This window comes from Felis catus, chromosome B1 (genome assembly GCF_018350175.1).
Source record: "Felis catus isolate Fca126 chromosome B1, F.catus_Fca126_mat1.0, whole genome shotgun sequence".
Taxonomy (NCBI): Eukaryota; Metazoa; Chordata; class Mammalia; order Carnivora; family Felidae; genus Felis; species Felis catus.
Genome location: NC_058371.1, coordinates 104,386,907 through 104,408,786, shown reverse-complemented (window position 1 = coordinate 104,408,786; position 21,880 = coordinate 104,386,907). Strand labels below are relative to the sequence as shown.

Here is a 21,880-nt window from a genome sequence, read left to right as displayed (position 1 = left end):
CCAGGATAAAATTCCACCTCTTTTGAACCAGACTTAGTTTTCTAATGAAGCTCCTAAGCTGGGTATGCATACACTAAAGCAAAACTCTTGGTAATTATCTAATGAAATAAGATTCTCAACAAACATACTTTCTGAGCTTTAGGCCAGAAATGTTACCAACACAACATTGGATTCACACTATTTTTTTTTCCATTTCACTCGAATACAACCAGAGTATGTTGTAGGACCCCGATCAATTGAAATGTGGTACCATCAAATTTTGCTGTTGCTCTTACTTTAAAAAAGACATCCCTACAATTTAAAAGAAACATTTTCTTCTTTTACTGGGGAAGACGCGCCTTACCGCTGTATGTAAGAGTTATTCACACCACGGTGGTCCAAGTCGTGGCTGAGAGCAGCAATCAGCAGGGCGAGTGTCTCCAGGTCGGTCAGCTTGTTCTACATGACCAAAGACGTCAGAGGAAAGAAAGAGAAAGGCAATTTGGTGAAGTTCATTAGAATACCTCTTCTCACCAGTCATGTATTTGTGTTTCCGACTAGCTTTTCATATATGCTTATTTATGGTTGCAAAGGACTCATGCTGGAATCCTAGTCTGCAGGCAGCAAGTGGTACTTTGTCTTTCGAATGGGATTATTACAAATGTCATTCTCACCAGAACAAGCTGAAATGCCTCCAACAATCAATAATCTGTCCACCTCTAGTAAATACCATTAACTCTTAATTATCTACATGTATGTGGAATAATCAAAATAAACTTTAAATAATTGTTGTCTCTCTGCCTTCTGGTTCCCTGAAGATTCTGCTGCTCTCACTCTCTGCCAGCAGTTGTCGTATCCCTAAGGAACACAGACAATGTGAACAGTAAGCAAAACAATAGAAAGTAAGAGGATTGGGAATGAAAATCTGGCTTTAAAAAGTTGCACAATATATTCTAAAGCCAAACATAGGTTATTTTTGTAATATCTGCCATTTGTATTATTTACACTACTGTTCTCCTTCATCAGTAAGAAAATAAGTTGAAATTATCAGCTCCACTCTGCTGGAAACTCTCAACTCGCCATGTTGTATGTTGATGACAGAGAAAAAGATCCTGGGGCGCCTGGGTGGCGCAGTCGGTTAAGCGTGCGACTTCAGCCAGGTCACGATCTTGCGGTCCGTGAGTTTGAGCCCCGCGTCAGGCTCTGGGCTGATGGCTCAGAGCCTGGAGCCTGTTTCCGATTCTGTGTCTCCCTCTCTCTCTGCTCCTCCCCCATTCATGCTCTGTCTCTCTCTGTCCCAAAAATAAATAAACGTTGAAAAAGATCCTGATTTTATTATTCTTCATAAAAAGCAAGGATAGTTTTCAGTGGTATAATCCTGATGACCTTTCCATAGCTCAAAAGAAGTTTACCCTATTTCTTTTTTTTTTTTTTTAATTTTTTTTTTCAACATTTATTTATTTTTGGGACAGAGAGACAGAGCATGAACGGGGGAGGGGCAGAGAGAGAGGGAGACACAGAATCGGAAACAGGCTCCAGGCTCTGAGCCATCAGCTCAGAGCCTGACGCGGGGCTCGAACTCCCGGACCACGAGATCGTGACCTGGCTGAAGTCGGACGCTTAACCGACTGCGCCACCCAGGCGCCCCAAGTTTACCCTATTTCTTACAAACGTTGCTATGGCAGGAAAATACTACTATGGTATTGCATATGGCTTCTTGGACAATTCCTTCTCTTAGCTCTAGCCAGTGTGCACCCTAGGGAAGTAGAGACAGAGGATACCATTTTCAGAATTTACTTTAAAAAAAAAGAGCATGGAAGCTCTGAATTAAAAGCAGTGATATATGATGGATGCCTGGAATCACTTACCTAGAATAACTAGTCAATTTCCACTGAAGTTAGAATCTAAGGACAGAGATATGGATAAAATTTGGCCTGGAAAGCAATGAATTACTTGAATGTTCTCTGCATTGATCTTCCTTGTAACATCCTATGGTCAATGTATATGATATGAAAACGCTTTCCATGACATAGTACTTAGAAGATTTAACTGAGGGCTCCAGAGAAAATGCGATAGAGAACCCTGGACCTATCTATGAAGTCATGTGGGTGGATTTTGAGGAATTCTACTATGGAACAGGTTGAATGTGGACACGAGAAATCTGATTATTTTTCTTATACAGTAGAAATTTCCTCTGGAGAATGTATTTCTTTGCCCAAAGACTATTAAATTTAACGTGAAGTAATTTTAAAGATTTAAAAAAATATGCCATGTAGGTTACATATGAAAGAAAATTAATAACTATTTTGCCATGCTAGTCTTCTTCAATTAATAAGATGTAATTTATTTTGTATCTGGCAATAAATATTCCAATCATCATTAGTGCACATTAAAAAAAAAACTTGAAAGAATATGTTATAAACTTTACCACTAAAGCAAGAAAAGGTCTTAAATATAAAAATGGCTCTCAAAAGTACCTGAATCTTGCCTGCTTTTAGAGCAGCAAACATGCACTGAGCTGTATTAAAGGCGTGTCTCCAATTATGATAGGCAACATTCTTCCGGTAATTCTTCTTAACACTTAAAATCCACCTGCAAAGAACCTTTAGGGAATAAAGCATAAGCAGTAACAATACTTGTTAACATCTATCACACATTTACTATGTTCCAAAGCATTTACATCTAACCCTCATAACTCTGAGGGAGGCACTACTACTTTGATCATTTTACAGGTGAGGAATCCGACTTTCAGAAAGGTAACTTGCCCAAGGTCACATTGCTCACAAAGGGTGGGGCTAAAATTCAATTTTGAGCAATCTGACTTCAGAGCCCACCATGTTAACCACCATGCTAACTAAATGAGATGTAAAATGCAAGACAGCTCTAAGGTATTTTTGGCATGGGTAGGGAGGGCACTGACTAGCTTTTTAAAAGATACTGTGTTCAGGTGCCATCAATTAGGAGAGTCCAAATGGTCCGTTATGTATGAATTCACTTCTAGAGAGCCATAGAAACAGCTACTCTCAAGTTCTTTTCATGCTCCCAGTTTTTAATTCTGCAACAATTTTTAATTCTGCTCTGCAATTTCAATTCAGAGCAAGGCTGTCAGGGGTGGATTGGGGGCTAACATATACAGCACACGTCCAAGGACAAAATGGAGCTCCAAGTCCTGATGCAATCAGCAAGTCTTTTGTCCCTTTTAAACTACGCTTAAATATTCAGGCAGAGTTACTGCTTGGTTACCAAGAAGTAATGTTTAAATATATACGTAAAATAAAGCCCTGGGGTCCACATGAAAAAGACATATTTTAAAAGATGGGAAAAAAGGGACAGACCTCGGAAATCTCAAAAGCTGGGTTTAATTCAACTTCTAAGTAGTGTATTCAGTAAGATCCCCAGGGACTCACGGGCCCTGAGCATGGTTATTTTTTGTTTGTGTTAGCATCAGAGCCTGCCTCTCTTCCATTCTGAATGATTTACTATACTTTGGGGGATCCGTAAAAATAAATATGTACTTCTTCCTACGTATATCCCTGGAGATACTTCAAACACAAAAAGCATTGCCCTGGGATATGGAAAAAGTACCAGGGAAAAGAATGTTGCTTTAACAATATTCAACACAGAATGACTGGCTGCAGAAGCAGGCCAAAAACAAGGTTTCTTCATTGTTGGTAGAAATTGCTTACATGGGATTTGGTAGAAAATCTGTGCTCTCATAACCTTCCTTTTCTTTTTTGGTCTTTTTGTTCCTGTTCTATAACACAGTTCACAGGGAATTCTGATAACAAGCAACCCTAATGTTCCATAGCTCTTGAACCTCCAAGTCACCATACTTAGCAGAGGATTTCTGTGTGACTACGACTGACATGTGTTAATACCAAGTATATTGCAGTTTCTTTCATCGTGACCATTTCTGAACAAAGTGAGCTAGAAAGATGATAGCTTCATCTTATTAGCAGAACTTTAAGTAAGAGCTCTAAACTTTCTTTCATATGCTTAGAAACTGTAAAGTGTTACAGAAAATTACTGGTGATTAATTAAATACTCAAGGAAAATATGCAGGAAAACACAGAAATTTAACCTATGAACATATGTCTTTACTAATCATACATCTGTAGATGCAACTAAATATGCACACATATCATATAATGTTAAATAATGACCAAAATGACTTTATGAAATACAATTCCTGATAGACTATTCAGTTATGCTTCTAACAAGAGGGGCCTAAGAGAACTGGGTCATCCAATGGAGATAATAGTTAGAAACTAGATTTAAATACAGTTTTAGATTCTGTTATCAGGAGATCTTTTAAAAACATTTTTTTATTTGAGTATAGTTAACATAGAATGTTACATTAGTTTCAGGTACACAACATAGTACTTCTCTATATGTCATGCTGTATTCACCACAAGTGTAGCGACCACCTGTCACCACACAATGCTATTACAACATTACTGACTGCATTCCCTATGATTTGCCATTCATTCCTGTGACTTATTCATTCCACACATAAGTGGAGGCCTGTAGCTCCTACTCTTCCTCACCCATTTTGCCCATCCCCCCAACCCCTTTCCCTTTGGCAACCAGCAGTTTGCTCTCTATATTTATAGGCCTATCAGGATGTTCTTAACAGCATTTAGGAAAATTATGGTCAGATCGGCTCAGTGCTTGATGGACATGCTTGGCATGTTCAAATCTGAAATACAGTCTTTTGTACAGGACTACTGAATAATTATGTGCAATTTGGATGACTCTAGGGAGCATGCTCAATACCCTGAATCAGTCTCCAACAATTACAGAGGCTTCCTAAGTCCTGGGTGGCAGACTCAAAATGCTCTGGGAGAAAGAGAAGAGACAGAAAATAGCTCAGTTCCTGCCTTCAAGAAGCCCAATCAGTAGTGAAAATAATAGAAGTGCACATATAAAGGAAATAAATCCAATCGAGAAAACAAATTTTCACCAGTACTCCAAGTGGAGTGAAGTTAAACCTAAGGTTGAGTCAGGCTCTGAGGAAGAGAAAAGCACGTTGTGGCAGGAAGTGGGGCAGACTTTCAAGTGGGACAGTCCATTCAGGAGGAATGACATGGAACAGACAGAATGTGAAAATAAGCACAGCACATGCAGATTTGTTCAAGTTGAGTTAAGAGTCCATTTCATAGATGAGCAAGAGCAATGGTTGTGATGTTAATAGGAGAGTGACTCAAGATCTGGAAGCCAAGAAGAGACATGAAGACTTGACATATCTTTCAGTAGGAAATATTCTTTGTCATGATGCTAACATCCTCACCAGCAATAACGTTTTAATTTTATCATCCTAAAACTATACTGACAAGAATATCTGAAATAAACATGACAGAAGAGTCACTAAGGCAGGAAGGTCAATCAGAATGACTGCTATTCAAATTGATGTTTGCCAGAATCAGAATAGTAGTTCATCAAACAGAAAAGGAGAGTAAATGAATGAAACACAGAGGAAAAGTATCTGCCTAATAGTCAAAAATTGAAGGAAAGGTAAGAATAAAGATTGCTAAAGAAATTCTGAGTGACTATCTTCATATGCGACACTCAAATGCTATCTGAAAACGTATGGGTTTTTAAGAAATAAGTCAACTTATAAGAATTTCATAAACAGGTAAAAGGATCACATTCCTTTGTTCTGGCCAGGCCCTTTAAACAGCATCATTGCTAGTTTAAAGTAAGGAAATCTGAGAATGCAAAGGGATTTGAAATGCTATCTTGCTTTTTAAGGTCCTGTAACTAGCAAGAAGCAGAACCGAGATTCACATTTAGAACTGGCCTTAAATGAGGTCTTTATTCCATTAATAGAAAAGGCTATTGAAAATGAGCCCTATAAGGGGCACCTGGGAGGCTCAGTGGGTTGAGGGTCCGACTTGGGCTCAAGTCATGATCTCATGGTTGGTGGGTTCAAGCTCCGCGTCGGGCTCTGTGCTGACGGCTTGGAGCCTGCTTTGGATTCTGTGTCTCCCTCTCTCTCTGCTCCTCCCCTGCTCTCTCTCTCTCTCTCAAAAATAAACATTAATTTTTTTTAAATGAGCCCTATAACCTATAGTAGAGAAATTGGATGGGGTGATACAACCATTGTCAAATTTGGCTGAAGGAAGGAAGAAGTGACATGTACTCTACAACTGTCTTAGGTACTGTGTTAAGCAGCAAAACACCATCTACACACATACACATGCATACAAACAGACAATCACATCGATGCATGTGTCATTCTCACAAGACCCTCATAAGGAAGTCATACCATTATCCCCAACTAACAGACTGTGAAACCGAGAACTTGAGAGATTAAGTGCTTAAGGAAATAAGAGCTACTCACTAGTAGGGCTATAACTCAAAATTCATGACCTTTTTACTCTTATCATGCTATCTGAATTTCTTCATCTGAAAACAGAGACAATAACAACCAGAGAACCTTTCTTGAGGGCTTCTTGAAATAATCAAATGACATGATATCCCTTAATCAACATGTTCTAGTAAGAGTGAAGTATTAATTAGACTTCACAGATAGTAGTTCTTTGTTTTCATCCAAGAGTAATAGAAACTTTGGCTAAATTTAAGAAAGAATACCCCAAGAATACCATAAATGACACTATATTACCGTTAGCTCTATTAGTCCTGAGTTTTCATTCCTAACTGTGTGAGGCTTTTGAGAGCAGGACAGCTCTTCGCTCAAATGAATACTTAGCACAGTGCTGGGTACACTGTTTATGTTAATAAATTTTCATTTTATGAATTAATGGATTGCTAAATAGTAGAGGCCTTCAAGGTATTTAAATTTCCAGACAGGAAATCTGTATAAGAAGACTAGAAATTCAACTGACCAGGGAAAGAACAAACAAACCAAAAAAAAAAAAAAACTTTAAAGGTAAATTACTACATTTTGTTTTCAAACAATCCTTTCTATTCTCCCTTATTCTTTGATGCTAATACACATTGCCATTATGAAGATTTTCCCTGCACTCTGCAGCTGGTATTAGAAGATTCTGCCTGAAGTCTTGCTGTTTTCTGAGGGGTGAATAAGTAATCAACAGGGGTTAAAATCGGTTTTCATCCACACCCCACAGAGGTAACCCCTCTTGTTCGAACCACAAGCTTGGCTTCACATCAAGCGCCTGTACTCCCTTATTTCCAAAGGAGTTCACTCTGTTTTGGTCCTTCCCTGGCCTGTGTGATCATAACCTCTGCAATGAGATCAAGTTACTTCCGTTTAAAATTCTTCAGTGACTCACCACTGTTTTTCAGAATAAAATCCAAATTCCTCTGAACAGCTTACAAGGTTACATATGATTTGCATCGTAACCTTCCTCTCCACTTGCTTCCCTTGCCACTCTCACTCCCCCTCCACTAAGGCTCCCAGCCCATCCCCACTCTGTCCTCCTGGCTTTGTACATCCTGCTCCCACTATTGGGGATAATGTCCCCTATTCTTCCACCTGGTGTTTGATGCATAGTAAAAATCCAATACGTGTCTTGTTAGGGTTGATCATTTTTCTTTGAAAATCTCAGGGATGCATTAGGTGACAGTATATTAATTGCTGAGACTTAAAAATCCCTATTCATACTAATTCTTTCTTAACACACACACACACACACACACACACACACACACACACACACTTTTCACTTTTCCAAAGGACATGACTTATTCCTACCTCATGTTTCATCTGGAAGTTCTGCACAAGGTTGAGGTCAGTGAACATCCGAATTGTACACAGTGCCGTTTCTAGGTCAGACAGCTCAAAGTCACTGAAACTGAAGTCAGTAATTTTAAGTGTCTGAGCAGATGGTACAACAGCAGCCTTAGGTGAAGAGAGAAGAACAAAATGAAATAAAGCTGTTAATTTTATAAAGCAGCAGTGATTCACAAAGTTTTCTCACTTTACTACAGGGAAATAGTGCATTGTGTTTATTTTTTCTTTCTAATGTGCACTCTAGAAATCTTTTGGTATAGGAGCTACTTCTGTTTTTTGGTTTTGTTTTTCAAATGAATCACTGGGGGAGGGGTGGGTAACTAATACGGTTCCAGGAAGATTAGGTAGAGGAGAGACGGTGACTACCCTGAGGTTGTACCTACAATAATAAGCAAAACTAAGGACTCCAGTGATCTGGCCCGTTTATACCCACTTAGTCTTAGTCATTCAGCAGATATTTACTGAGTAATTATTCTGGACCTGTCCCAGTACTATGGGCTGGGAATCAAGTGGTGAGCAGGATAACGATAATGTTCTAAGTATTGAATTCTCAAGACAATCTTATTAAGTTGACACTCTAGCTCTATTTTTCAGGTACTTTGTGCTTTAAGCACAAAGAGGCTAACTGCCTTACCCATAATAGCCAGCTAGTTAAGGAATGGAGCCCAGCTTCGAATCCAGGCGAACTATCCTATTTTCAGATTTGACACCATCTCTACTAGAGACGAAGTCACCCAAGCCTGGTCATGAGTCACCTAGAGTGCCTACTAAAAAATACCTCAGTGATTCTGACTCAGGAGATCTGGGATGGGTCTTGAGAAGCCAGTTTTGTTTTTTGGAGGAGGATCTGTTTTTTAATTAGTATCATTGGTTTTGATTCGATTATCATTTAATTGTAGTAAACACCCCTGAATTCTTCACATATACCTTGCTCTTTTTCACCTGCTTTTTGTACCTCCTGCTTCTCCGATAAAGTACCTACTCTCTTTAACTGATGGACTCCTTTAAGACACAGCTCCCATCCAAAAAAGGACTGGATGCCCTTCAGAGCGGACCCCACCTGGGGAATACCTGTTTAATTACAGGAAGTTCACTATAATGTAATTTCCCGTTTATCTGTCTCCTAAGTACAGTGGGATCTACAGGCAGGACTGTATCTTTGTACCCATCTTTGTATCCACTGTGACTACTGATGGATACAGCTTTGGTATTTGTTGACATGAACATTTATTAAATGAGTGAGAGGGAAAAATTTTATTCCCTTCACTTTCTATGAGTCATAAGTTCCAGTTTTAAGGTCCCAAAACCTCCAAAGAGGGGGAAGCCCATTAACTTGAGTTGGAAAACTAGCCGACCTGGCAAATACATTCCAATCTGTTATACTATTTAAAAATTTGGGAGATTTTAACAACGACAGCAAAAAAGGATTTCTGGCTTCGGAAAAATCAGGCCATTCCGAGCCCCAATTCTCATGAAGGAACACTGGCCAAGGCCAGGGCACCTGGCTCCCTCAGACTGAGCAGAACTTTCAGGCTCATCTCTTAGATTTCCTATCAGGCCCCTGTGGGCATCAGAACATGCAGGAACCCCATTCCTTCACCCCCTTGGCCATCCCCTCCCAGCACTTCAACTACTTTAGCCAGATTGGACTGCAATCTACCTGATGGAAAGAGGCTTTAACTTGGTGCCAGGCAGAGAGAAGACAAATTAGGAAATCTGAACCCGATTTCTTCCCCTTAATGTCTTTTCCTCATCTCCCTCCAAACCCCTTACTTTTCCTATGAGTATCTAGGATATCACTACTCCACTTTACCTCCATCTTTTGGGAAGTAAAAAGATCAAAATAATAAAATCTCATGAAGCAACCCACAGCTTTCCCCAACCAACCTTGGGGTGCTAGCCCATTCTCCTGCTCGCTTGGCCTTTATATTGTACTCATGTATACCAGGCATGTTTAAACTTTAAGTTAATGCCCCCCTCTTCATATTCCAAACTAAGAATTTTTTCCCAAGCCCAAAACTCACGAGAAAATATGCCTTCTGTTAAGTCAATTCCACAGGCTACTGCGTGGGCTGAAACAGGGGAAGAGAGGAGGATTTAAATGTTTAGATAAAGGGCTTCATTGTTTACACCGGCCTCCGACATCAGAGATTGGAGCAGTCAACTGGAGCGCAGCTCAGAAGTGTGGAGGTGGGAATCAGCCCACCTTTTAACTCGAGGCAGATTGCTGCTGTTTCCCTTAAACAGACTGCACTCAACAAGAGAACAGATGTTTTTTCCTTAGGGCACCATTATTCTTATGGAAGAAGTTTTCTTTCTCTCCTTCCACAAAGGATATTCTAAAAGCTATGGGACAAAGGCAGCCAACACAGCCTGTGACACTCTAATTCCCAAACCCTCTAGTGAGAGAAAAGAATCTTTTGCTTGTTCTATCATACCACACCACCGACTCAACCTTTCAGAGATGATCCAGTGGGGATGTATAAACATTTTCCTTCAGCACCTGGTGGTCAGTGATACATGGGTTCAGAATTCTCAGAACTGATTGCTAACAAGCCATAAGAAAGTTGGATGTCATTTATAGCCCTTGTAAACTGCTTCTTTGACCATCATAAGACAATTCAACTTTCTGTTTTTCTCGAAAGGTCTTGGGATAAAGGTGACTTTAGATAAAACATATTACCTGTAAATATTACTTCCCATTTTATAAAACAAAATATTCTACAGTTTATTAATAGCAGAGAATAGGGTTTGTGGTATTTCTGGGATAGGCTATGTTATATATAATTCTGGATTTTCACAATCGCTTCTTTTAGTGACACCTTATTTTGTTAAGTGACTTTAGGGGATAATATAACTTATTGCATCGTGGTATTGAAGACTAGCAGAAATAACATTTTTAAAAAGATTTTATAAAGCCCATTTTATAAATGTGTATGTGTCTTCTGGTTGCATAATCCAATTCAACTATCATACTATCTAATCCCAACAAATACCGGTTATTCCTCTACATGGAAGCATAATGCCTGTGACTCCCCAGGCAACAGTGTTTAGATATTTTATTGCTTAATTCAAATATCGTTGAGCTCTTCTAGAGTTGGGAGTTTAATCTGTGTCAAAAATAACCAAATATGGAATGCAAAAAGTACACGAGGCCCAGTGGGTTAAAGATTCAATCTGGTAAAAAGGTCAATAGTATAATATCATTTTTCTTCTATAATTGGATCTGCCACTCAAACTAATGAAGAAACTAGGCTAGCTTTCATGACACTTTAGAGGGGATTCTTCATTTAAGTCACGTTTTTATGACTTCCTGTTTTTTATGACCCTCTTTTCTAAAGCGGTGGCTCTTTTTCACCATTTTTGCAAAATTTTTAAAAAACACAACCAACTTTGGCAGTGAAATTCACTAAGGGTGGAACGAAACACATCCTTGGGAGTAGGGCTGGATTGGGTTAAAGGAAGTAGTAGTATTCAGAATTTTTAAAATACTTTAATTTCTCTGCCATCGTTACTCAAAAGCAGTTGTTCTGAACACCATCTTGACGGATATGGAACTAAATGTTAAACTGACCACCAGCTAACAAAATCCTAGATTAGCTACCACATTTGCATTTCAGCATTAGATAATGACCATGAAAAGAGGGGCTTTAAAGTGAAGCACATGGTAAAACGGTATGTTTGCTATTAAGGGGTTCTAGTCCCGATGTTCCACAGACCTTATCACCCTCAACAAGATGTTCAACCACTCTGTCAAATTCTCACCTGTAAAATGAAGGGGCAGGGGTAGACTAGAGTGTCTCTAAGGTTTAATATTCTGAATTTATGGTATATTTATCTCTCTGGCCACAGGACTCCAGGACCTCTTATTGTCTTCTCTTTTGGAACCAGAAGCCACCCTGTATGGGGCACCTGAATCTTGCCACTGACCTTCCTGTACCAGGCTCAATCTCTCTCCCCGACCCTCTCATCATTTAAGGTAAATGGATGGATGCACCGTAGCTGTTGTGGCTATGTTGTGTTTTTCATGCTCGATTCCACATTCGTGTCACTGTCAGGCTTCTTGACACATGAGAGAAAGGAATCTTCCACAACTCCTGGCTAAACAGAGGACCACTCTCTGCATGAGTGTAGAGGAGGATTAGACTGGGTATGTGGCAGCCTCTTTACTTACTGTAGTAATGCTCTAAATGAAAATTTGAGTTTCCTGAAATCACCATGTTGTTGTTGTTTTTTTTTTTTTTTTTGGTGGGGGGAGGAGGTCTATACTTTTGCCATTTGTTTTTAAGGTTGATTAATACTCTTTCTCACTTCCAGGCCTCTTTAACTGTTTTTCCTCCACTTAGAATGCATCCCCCCCCAAGTTTTCATATAGCTAGTTCTTTTCTTATCCTTCCCAGCTGCACCAGGGAAACATTCACTGGTACATCCCTTTGGGAGATACTATAGCCAGACTCCATCAGCATCTATTTCAACCTTCTACTGGTGAGCCTTCATTTTTTTGAAGAGTTGAGAAAACTCAAAAATATACTTCTCTGCTCCCTTTGCGGCCAGGGTTCTAGCTTAGTTTTGGTTTCTTCAGTGAACTACAGGCATACTTTGTTTTACTGCATTTTGCAGACATTGTGCTTGTCTGTTTTTTTAAACAGTTGAAGATTAATGGCAACCCTGCATCGAGAAATCTGTCAGCACCATTTTTTCCTACAGCATCTGCTCTCTTCATGTCTCTGTGTCACATTTTGGTAATTTTCACAATATTTCAAACTTTCCCATTATTATTCTATGTGTTATAATGATCTGTGATAAGTGATCTTTGATATTACTACTGTAATTGCTTTGGGGTACCACAAACTGTGCTCACATAAGATGGTAAACTTAGTCGGTAAATGTGGTATGTGTTCTGACTGCTTCACCAGCCCGCTGTTCCACCATCTCTCTCTCTCTCTCCCTCTCCTCAGGCCTCCCTATTCCCCGAGACACAACAATGTTGAAATGAGGTCAATGAATAACCCTGCAGTGCCCTCTAAGTGTTCAAGTGAGAGGATGAGCTGCACATCTCTCACTTGAATCAAAAGGTAGAAATGATTAAGCTTAGTGAGCAAGGCATGTCAAAAGCCACGGGAGGCCAAAAGCTAGGCCTCATGCTCTAGTTAGCCAAGTTGAGAATGAAAAGGAAAAGTTCTTGAAGGAAAGTAAAAGTGCTACTCCTGCGAAGGCACAAATGATAAGAAAGTGAAATAGCCTTCTGGTTGATATGGAGAAAGTGTTAGCGGTCTGGATGGAAGATCAAACCAGCCACAACATTACCTTAAATCAAAGCCTAATCCCAGAGCAAGACCTTAACTCTCTTCACATCTGTGAAGGCTGAGAGAGGTGAAGAAGCTGCAGAAGAAAAGTCTGAAGCTGGCAGAGGTTGGCTCATGAGGTTTAAAGAAAGAAAATTCTTCATAACATCAAGTGCAAGGTGCAGCAGCAGTGCTGATGTGGAAGCTGCAGGAAGTTCTCCAGAAGATCTAGTGAAGATAATTAATGAAGGTGGCTACACTAAACAACAGGTTTCCAATAGAGAGGAAGCACCTTCTATTGGAAGAAGATGCCATCTAGGACTTTCACAGCTAGAGACAAGTTATTTGGAAATATCTTCTTCCATTCAGTAGGCTGCCTTTTTGTTTTGGTTTTGTTATGTAAAACCGTTCTTGTTTGATATAGTCCCATTTGTTTATTTTTGCTTTTGTTGCCCTTGCCTGAGGAGACAGATGATGTCAGAGTTTATTGCCTATGCTTTCTTCTAAGAGTCTTATGATTTCCACTATGACCTTTAAGTCTTTAATCCATTTTGAGTTTATTTTTGTATATAGTATAAGTGGCCCAGTTTCATTCTTTTGCACGTAGCTGTCCAGTTTTCTCAACACCATTTACTGAAGAGACTGTCTTTTAACCGTTGTATATTCTTAGCTTCTTTGTTGAAGACTAATTAAACATAGGTCAATACATTGATTGACCTCCTGACCTCAGATTTCTGCACTTTTTAGTCAGTTGCATTGGTCTATGTGTCTGTTTTTGTGCCAGTAGTAAACTGTTTTGATTACTCAGCTTTGTAGTATAGTCTGAAAACAGCAAGCGTGATTCCTCCAGCTTTGCTCTTCCTTCTCAAGGTTGCTTTGGTTATTGGGGGGCTTTTGTGGTACCATGCAAATGTTAGAATTAGTTGTTTGAGTTCTGTAAAAAATGCCATTGGGGGTGACTGGGTGCCTCAGTCGGTTAAGCGTCCGACTCTTTCACTCATCTCTAGGAATTTTTTTCTTTCCTCTTTGATTTGTTCACTGACCCATTGGTTGTTTAGTAGCATATTGTGTAGTCTCCATGTGTCTGTATTTTTTCCACTTTTCTTCTTGTAATTCATTTCTAGTTCATACAGTTGTGGTTGGAAAAGACACTTGATAACCCTCTTGTTGGAGTGATCCCTTTATCATTATGTCATGCCTTTCTTTTTCTTGTTACAATCTTTGTTGTAAAGTCTATTTTGCTTTTTTTTTTTTTTTGCTTCTATCTGCATGAAATATCTTTTTCCATTCCTTCATTTTCAGTCTATGTGTGCTTTTATTTTTTTAGAGAGAAAGAGCAGGGGAGGGGGCAGAGGGACAGAGAGAGAATCTTAAGCAGGCTCCATGCTCAGCAGAGAACCTGATGCAGGGCTCAATCTCACCACCCTGGGATCGTGACCTGAGCTGAAATCAAGACTTGAATGCTTAACTGATTGAGCCACCCAGGCATCCCTATGTGTGTTTTTACATCTCAAGTGAGTCTCTGTAGGTAATGTATAAGTTGGTCTTTTTTTTTTAATCTATTCAGCCCCCCTATTTCTTTTGATGGGAGCATTTAGTCTATTTACATTTAATTACTGACAGATATGTAGATATGTACTTCTTGCCATTTTGTTGATTGTTTTCTGGTTGTTTTTGTAGTTCTCTGTTCCTTTTTCTCTTGCTTTCTTCCCGTATGATTTTGTGACTGTCTTTAGGGTCATGTTTTTATTCCTTACTCTCAATTTTTTGTATATCTATTGTAGGCATTTCATTTGTGGTTACCATAAAGTTCATATATAACTTCCTACGTATATACCAGTCTGTATTAAGTTGATGGTCACTAAAGTTCAAGCACATTCTAAAGCATTAGATTTTCACTCTCCCCAATACATTTTTTGACATCATATTTTACACATATTATGTGTATTCTGTGAATAATTATTGTAGATACAGAAAATTTTTATTACTTTTGTCTTTTAAACTCCATAATAGTTATATAAGTGGTTGACCTAGTACCTTTACTATATCTTTACCTATACCAGTGAGATTTTTTTAAATAATTTTCTTATTGCTAATTATGGCCTTTCCTTTTCCAATTAATGAAGTATCTTTTAAAGTTTCTTGTAAAGGGGGCGCCTGGGTGGCGCAGTCGGTTAAGCGTCCGACTTCAGCCAGGTCACGATCTCGCGGTCCGGGAGTTCGAGCCCCGCGTCAGGCTCTGGGCTGATGGCTCAGAGCCTGGAGCCTGTTTCCGATTCTGTGTCTCCCTCTCTCTCTGCCCCTCCCCCGTTCATGCTCTGTCTCTCTCTGTCCCAAAAATAAATAAACGTTGAAAAAAAAAAATAAATAAATAAACTTTCTTGTAAGGTCAGTTTAGTGGTGATAAACTCCTTTAGCTTTTGCTTATTGAGGAATCTCCTTATCTCGCCTTCAATGCTGAATGATAACCATGCCAGGTAGAATATTATTGTTGTTGTTGTTTTCCTTTCAGCAGTTTGAATATATCATACCACTCCCTCTGGCCTATAAAGTTTCTGCTGAAATATCAGCTGATAATTTTATAGGGGCTCCCTTGTATGTAACTAGTTGTTTTTCTCTTGCTGCTTTTAAGATTATCTCTTTATCTTTTTTTTTTTTCAACATTTACTTATTTTTGGGACAGAGAGAGACAGAGCATGAACGGGGGAGGGGCAGAGAGAGAGGGAGACACAGAATCGGAAACAGGCTCCAGGCTCTGAGCCATCAGCCCAGAGCCTGACGCGGGGCTCGAACTCACGGACCGCGAGATCGTGACCTGGCTGAAGTCGGATGCTTAACCGACTGCGCCACCCAGGCGCCCCATGATTATCTCTTTATCTTTAACTTCCGACATCTTGATTATAATGTGTCTTGGTATGGGTGTCTTTGGGTTCATCTTTTTGGGGCTCTCTGTGCTTCCTGGAGTTGAGTGTTTTCTTCCTTCACCAGGTTAGGGAAGTTTTGTGGCATTATTTGTTCAAGCAGGTTTTCTGTCCCTCTCTCTCTTCGCCTTCTGGAACCCCTATAATGTGAGTGTTAGTATGCTTAATGTTGTCCCTTAAACTATTGTCACTTTTAAAAATTTTCTTTTCTTTTTGTTCTCATTGGGTGATTCTCCCCTACCCCTACCCTAATCTTAGAGAATCTGTACTTCTGCATCTTCTGCATCTGCTGTTGATTCTAGCTTTTCATTTCAGTTATTGTATTCTTCAGCTGATTGGCTCTCTTTTGTATTTTCTGTCTCTCTGTTGAAGTTCTCATTGTATTCAACCATTCTTCTCCCAAGATCAATAAGCATCATTGTGACCATTTCTTTGAACTTTTTATCTGGTGGATTGTTTATTTCATTTATTTGTTCTCTGCAGTTTTGTCTTGTTCTTTCATTTGGAACATGTTTTTCTGTCTCTTCATTTTGCCCCCTGACTCTCTGTGTTTGCTTCTATATATTGAGTAGATCAGTTATGTCTCCTTGTCTCAAAGGAGTAGCTCTATATAGAAACTATCCTGTGGGGCCCTGTAGTGGAAACTCTCCTGGTTACCCATCCCACCCAACACCACCCTCTGGGTGTGGCAGGGTGGAGGGCCAATCACTGGTTGTGGTGGGGTGAGGTTACCTGGGGCAGTGCCACTGTCACCAAGGCCACCCATCAGGTGTGGTGAGGCAGACAGTCACTTGAGAGGAGCACTGGCCAGAGCTGGTGGGTTGGGTGAGGCAATTTGCAGGGAAATGCCAGGGTAGGGCAAGCAGTGCTAGCACTGTAGATGGATAGTGTCAGAAACAGCACCTGCTAGGTAGGGCAGTTACTCAGGACAAGTAGGTAGAAGGGGAGTGAAAAAAAAAATGGCATTCACAGTACTTCTATCCCTGGATAAAGTTCCAACAGATCCCAAATTAGTTCTGTTCCCTAAATTTAGTCAATTAAATTAGTCAATGAATCTCATTCACATGTAACACAGGTACTTTTCAAACTCTTGCCTCTACTCTGGGACTCAGAGCAAGTGAGACTGTGCACATGCCCTTTATGAGTGGAGTCTTGATTTCCTGCTGTCTTCTGGCTCTCCTGGACTTGAGCCCCACTGGTTTTCAAAGCCAGATGTTATGGGAGCTCATCTTCCCAGTGCAGGTTTCCTGGGTCAGAGAACCCAATGTGAGTACTGGATCCCTGTTCCTCAGAGAGGGCCTTTGCAGTCATGATATCCTCCCATTTGCTGCCATGCTGGGGAGGTGTGAGTCCTGAGTTTAGTAGACTGTCTCTGCCTCTTTGCCACTCCTGGTCATCTTGATGCGACTATTTCTTTATATCCTTAGTTGTGTAAGATCTTAGGTCTGCTAGTCTTCAAGTTGTTCTTGGAGATAGTTGTTTTTAAACAAAAAAAATTTTTTAACATTTATTTTTTGAGAGACAGAATGTGAGCGGGAAAAGGGCAGAGAGAGGGAGTCACAGATTCCAAAGTGGGCTTCTGGCTCTGAGCTGTCAGCACAGAGCCTGACGTGGGGATTGAGCTCACAAACCATGAGATCATGACCTGAGCCGAAGTCAGATGCTTAATCGACTGAGCCACCCAGGCACCCTGATAAGTTGTTTTATATGTAGTTGTAGTTTTGGTGTGTCCATGGGAGGCAGTGAGCTCTGGATCTTTCTTGATTGCAAATCTAAATATTCTATTTCTTGAAGCATTAATGTAGCCAAAACCTAGATTCAATCTTACCTTGCAGGTTGCTGAATTACAGTGTAGTATGAAATCACAGACTTGCCACATCTCTTATGTGAATTACTACATATACCTCAGACCATCCTAGATATTCTAGAATGTCTCTATATTATATAATTTCACAATGCCCTACACTTTAAAGTTATAGCCTTTTTTCTGATTATAATCATATAATATTGTATAATTGTGTTATACATACAGTCCTTCACTATTCAAGTTCGAAGAGGGTAGAGACTTATTTATTGTTATGTGGAGCCCACATAGAGTAGGAGGTAAATATAAATGTGTGAATGAAAATCTTTTTGATATCATCAAGTACCTAACCAGTTCTCCATAATATTTAATTTAATTTAATTTAATTTGGCAAAGAGTTATAATACAAATGTTAACATCAATAATGAACCATGCTGTGTCAGAAACAACAGATATATTATAGAATACGCTTTCTTACCCTATAGTTCAATTATGAATTTTATTTGCTTTAAAAATTTTTAAATATAGTTGCATTCTTTTCATCTGCACAATAAATATTTCATTACTATAGTTTTTTAACAATGAGCTTCAGCTTGTCTTAAGTCTCATTAAAGTTTGATTCATTCACTTCCAAGAACACTGGAAACTCATGATGGGAAAGCGATGACCAATATCCTAGCAACTCTGGCAAGAAGTTATTCAAAATGGTCAATTCTAGATTACTGCCCTTGAGTAGAAAACTGTTTAAACTTTAAACAAAGGTTTACACTTGTTCTTACAACACATAGTACATTTTTCTTCCAGATGGTCCACCTACCTCTTCCACTTAGACTAATTTAAAAAATGAGTGTATACTTCATTGAAGTGCACATTATTAGAAGGGCTCAGGCAAAAAGACTTGGAACATGACAAGGTACATCAAAATCTTGATGCTGCTACTACTAGACTGAGAACTGATTTTCCTCCCACTGTTACCACTACTAACAACTAATACTTCCTGGGCACATAGGTACCAGGAACTCCACTCACAACTCTGCAGGGTAAATTCTTCTATTATCCTCTTTTTATACATAAAGAATCTGAGACACGGAGAAGTTACAGATTTGCCTGAGATCATGGAGCTGGAAGTTGAACCTGGTTTCTCTCTAGCCCTATGCTTCTTTATGTATTTCATCAACTACTAAGTTATTTCTAGTTTCATAATCATTTTAAGAAGAAAGAAAGCAAAATCTTATTGGATACTGAAGGAGTTTGGGTTATGTTATTTCAGGCTAGATTATAGGCTCTCTAAAACTTTAGATTTTCCAGAATCTACTGATTGATTCATTCACTCACTTAACAAGATATGTAAACCAGGTTCTTATTCAGCAATCACTAGATGGTAGCTATGATGATGATGATGACTCAAGAACTAATAGCCTGATGGAGAGGATAGGCACATAAATAATTGAAATACATAGTTTTTAAAGTTTAATGACACAAGGATGTTAGTAGTTTGCACATGTTCCCTAATAACACAACGATAGATAATGAAAGTACATACTTAACTACTTTTTTTAGTCACTTGTGATGGTTAATTTTACGTCTCACTTGACTAGACACACTAAACACTATTTCTGTGTATGTCTGTGAAAGTATTTCTGGATGAGATGAGCACTGAATCAGTGGACTCAGTAGACTTCCTTCTTCAATGTGGGTGGACATGATGCATCTGTCCAGGACCTGAATAGAACAAAAGGTAGAGGACGGAAGAACATGCCTTTTTTGCTTCCTATGAAGTTGGAATATCTCATCTCATCTTCTCAGGCCCTTGGACTTGGATTTCAAGCATCAGCTCCTCTGTTCTCAGGCCTTTAGACTCAAACTGAATTGTATCACTGGTTTTCCTGGGTCTCCAACCTTGCAGACTAACACTGCTGGAATTCTCAGCCCCCATCACTGTGTGAGCCAATTCTTCAGAATAAATTTCTCTCCTACTAGTTCTGTTTCCCTGGAGAACCTGAATATAGTCACCTATTTTTCTAAAGTCAAAGACAACCGACGGACTGGGAAAAGATATTTGTAAATGACACATCGGACAAAGGGCTAGTATGCAAAATCTATAAAGAACTCACTAAACTCCACACCCCAAAAAAAAATAATCCAGTGAAGCAATGGGCAGGAAACATGAATAGACACTTCTCTAAAGAAGACATCCGGATGGCCAACAGGCACGTGAAAAGATGCTCAACGTCACTCCTCATCAGGGAAATACAAATCAAAACCAGTCACACCAGTCGAGTGGCTAAAATGAACAAATCAGGAGACTATAGATGCTGGTGAGGATGTGGAGAAATGGGAACCCTCTTGCATTGTTGGTGGGAATGCAAACTGGTGCAGCTGCTCTGGAAAACAGTATGGAGGTTCCTCAAAAAATTAAAAATAGACCTACCCTATGACCCAGCAGTAGCACTGCTAGGAATTTACCCAAGGGATACAGGAGTACTGATGCACAGGGGCACTTGTACCCCAATGTTTATAGCAGCACTCTCAACAATAGCCAAATTATGGAAAGAGCCTAAATGTCCCTCAACTGATGAATGGATAAAGAAGTTGTGGTTTATATATACAATGGAAAGCCACTTGGCAATGAGAAAGAATGAAATCTGGCCTTTTGTAGCAACGTGGATGGAACTGGACAGTGTTAGGCTAAGTGAAATAAGTCAGACAGAGAAAGACAGATACCATGTGTTTTCACTCTTATGTGGATCCTGAGAAACTTAACAGAAGACCGTGGGGGAGGGGAAGGGGAAAAAAAAAGAGAGGGAGGGAGGCAAACCATAAGAGACTCTTAAAAACTGAGATAAACTGAGGGTTGATGGGGGGTGGGAGGGAGGGGAAGTGGGTGTGCGCATTGAGGAGGGCACCTGTTGGGCTGAGCACTGGGTGTTGTATGGAAACCAATTTGACAATAAATTTCATATTAAAATAAATAAATAAAGTCAAAGAGAATCTATCCTGAACTTTATATAAGACAAACAACCTTTTTTTTTTTTTTTTTAAATTCAACTGTTTCTCATTATGAAGGTCTCTACACAAGTGTAGAGGGTGGGTGCCTCTTTGTTTACTTAATAGAGAAATAAAACTTTATATGAAATAATCTATTTGTAAAGTGTATAGTCTCCTTGAAACCCAAAAAGCGTGTGTCCATGGAAAATAATATACTTGGGTAAGGTAAATAAAAGGATCATTTAAAAATTATTGAGTTTCTTATTTTGGGTGGATGCCTCATGAAAAAGGTTTATATTTAGCCTGTGGCAAAGTCTCTGGTCACCTCAGAAGAAAATAAAGACATGTGGCCACATGGCTACACAACTTGCTCGACTGTATAACCTTAATACAAAAAAGGTCACACTGCTATCAAAGGCATTCTACCCGCCTTAGGTCTGAAGTATCAAATCTCAAGAGCTAAAATAAAAATTACAAAATAACTCCTAACTGCCAACTGTTACGGCAAGGCTCCCTTATTCAGAAAGTCATTTCTTAAAATAAGTTTGAAAAGAAGAGCAGATACTGAACTTGGCCATCCATAAAATGTCAAATTCTTCCAATTAGCTTCAGTATTGTATAAAGGCATTTTGTTACATTACTCCTGACGTTTATTCATTATAAATGTTAGGATGAAAAGAGGTTTTCCTCAATGATCAATTATTGAAGGAAACTATTTTCAGGCATAAAATTAATGTAAGATATCTCATGGGTTCATTGGTAGCTACAAGCAGAGAGCCTCAGTTAGGTGTTTTAAGCCCTCCCTGTCAGTCCCTGATCACTACCCCCACCTATTGGGGCACCATTTTATGCGGAGCAGTTTGTTTCTAGGTCTTTGAATAAAGCCAGTTTGACAGCCATCACATTATACTTTACAGAAGGCTAATGTCTCTCTTCCCTACTTCTAACATGCACAGAAAACATGTTTTTAAAGAAAAAATCCATACCACTTACAAGCCTGTTAGAATTTATCTTTCTCTAAGAGGGAAGTGAATCCAAATACATATGAAAAAGAAATCTTACTTATACAAAGGGAAGTAAATAACCAACTTAGTATGTGGAACCGAATCTCATAGAGAATACAGAAGTGAATAAGGCACAGCACGGCTGGATTAGCATATTTTCTTCAATAACTACACCAACATGT

At 39.3% G+C, this 21,880-nt stretch overlaps 1 protein-coding gene and 1 long non-coding RNA gene across 6 annotated transcripts in view; one reads left to right on the top strand and one right to left on the bottom strand.

Moving 5' to 3' along the window:
• LOC111560155 overlaps nucleotides 1-13,710 on the top strand; it is a 70,218-nt gene extending 56,508 nt beyond the window's left edge. The window contains exon 8 of the long non-coding RNA XR_006596829.1: nucleotides 11,549-13,710. This is a non-coding gene — a long non-coding RNA (uncharacterized LOC111560155). The remainder of the gene's footprint in view (nucleotides 1-11,548) is intronic.
• Nucleotides 1-21,880, bottom strand: part of PDE5A (phosphodiesterase 5A) — a 142,823-nt gene that overhangs the window by 30,202 nt on the left and 90,741 nt on the right. For 4 of the 5 annotated variants that reach the window (XM_011281658.4, XM_019828142.3, NM_001204776.2 and 1 more), the window contains 3 exon segments: nucleotides 7,658-7,804; nucleotides 2,457-2,582; nucleotides 344-438 (listed from right to left, as the gene is read on the bottom strand). In XM_011281658.4, coding sequence (XP_011279960.2) covers nucleotides 344-438; nucleotides 2,457-2,582; nucleotides 7,658-7,804 — 368 coding nt within the window. 5 annotated transcript variants of the gene reach the window in all.